General features: G+C 48.0%; 1 protein-coding gene across 1 annotated transcript in view; it reads left to right on the plus strand.

Annotated features, from left to right (window-relative positions):
* Positions 1–250: 250 nt before the first annotated feature.
* UCHL1 (ubiquitin carboxyl-terminal esterase L1 (ubiquitin thiolesterase)) overlaps positions 251–648 on the plus strand; it is a 5188-nt gene continuing 4790 nt past the window's right edge. Inside the window, exon 1 of the mRNA XM_010574546.1 lies at positions 251–280. Coding sequence (XP_010572848.1) covers positions 251–280 — 30 coding nt within the window. The remainder of the gene's footprint in view (positions 281–648) is intronic.

Here is a 648-nt window from a genome sequence, read left to right on the forward strand (position 1 = left end):
GAATATCAGACCCATCGTATACTTTATGCAATACACACACAGCGGGGCCCAACGCTTAGGCAGCGCTCAGGCACATCCTAAATGCAGACACACGCTTTCAGGGCACACAGAGCTCCGGGGCTGGCCTGACGGTGGCGGAGAAACGCGCTGCCCCCGGTGATGTCTGCCGCCCGGCCCCGCGGGCGCAGCTCCCCTCTGGTTTCTTTGGGCAGGTCAGAATATTTAAACAGTTGTATATTCAAAGACCACAATGGAGGGAAGAGAATTACCTAAGGACAGGGTTAGCCTGTTTGATCAATGCATAATCAGATAACTGCTCCAGCTTTTTTACAAGTCTTTAAGCAAAGATCAGCCACTCAAATTCTAATTCCTTTTGCTAATTAAGCAGCCTGTTAATTGCTCTCGGGGTCTCTAATGCCATGTCATTATGCTTTTTAACAGCCTGCTTGACATCAATAGGGCTGCAAGCTCCACACAAACAAAGCGGGCATCTAGCACTTACTGAATTAGGCTAATGCCGGCATTGGAGCCGGGCACTGGCACGTCGCCTCCAGCGGGCGGCATTTCATTATCATTTCATCATCCCTCACGGAAGAAGAAGAAGGAGGAGGAGAAGAAAAAAAAAAAAGAAAAAAAAAAAAAAAAAAA

This window comes from Haliaeetus leucocephalus, unplaced genomic scaffold (genome assembly GCF_000737465.1).
Source record: "Haliaeetus leucocephalus isolate CR32 unplaced genomic scaffold, Haliaeetus_leucocephalus-4.0 Scaffold439, whole genome shotgun sequence".
Taxonomy (NCBI): Eukaryota; Metazoa; Chordata; class Aves; order Accipitriformes; family Accipitridae; genus Haliaeetus; species Haliaeetus leucocephalus.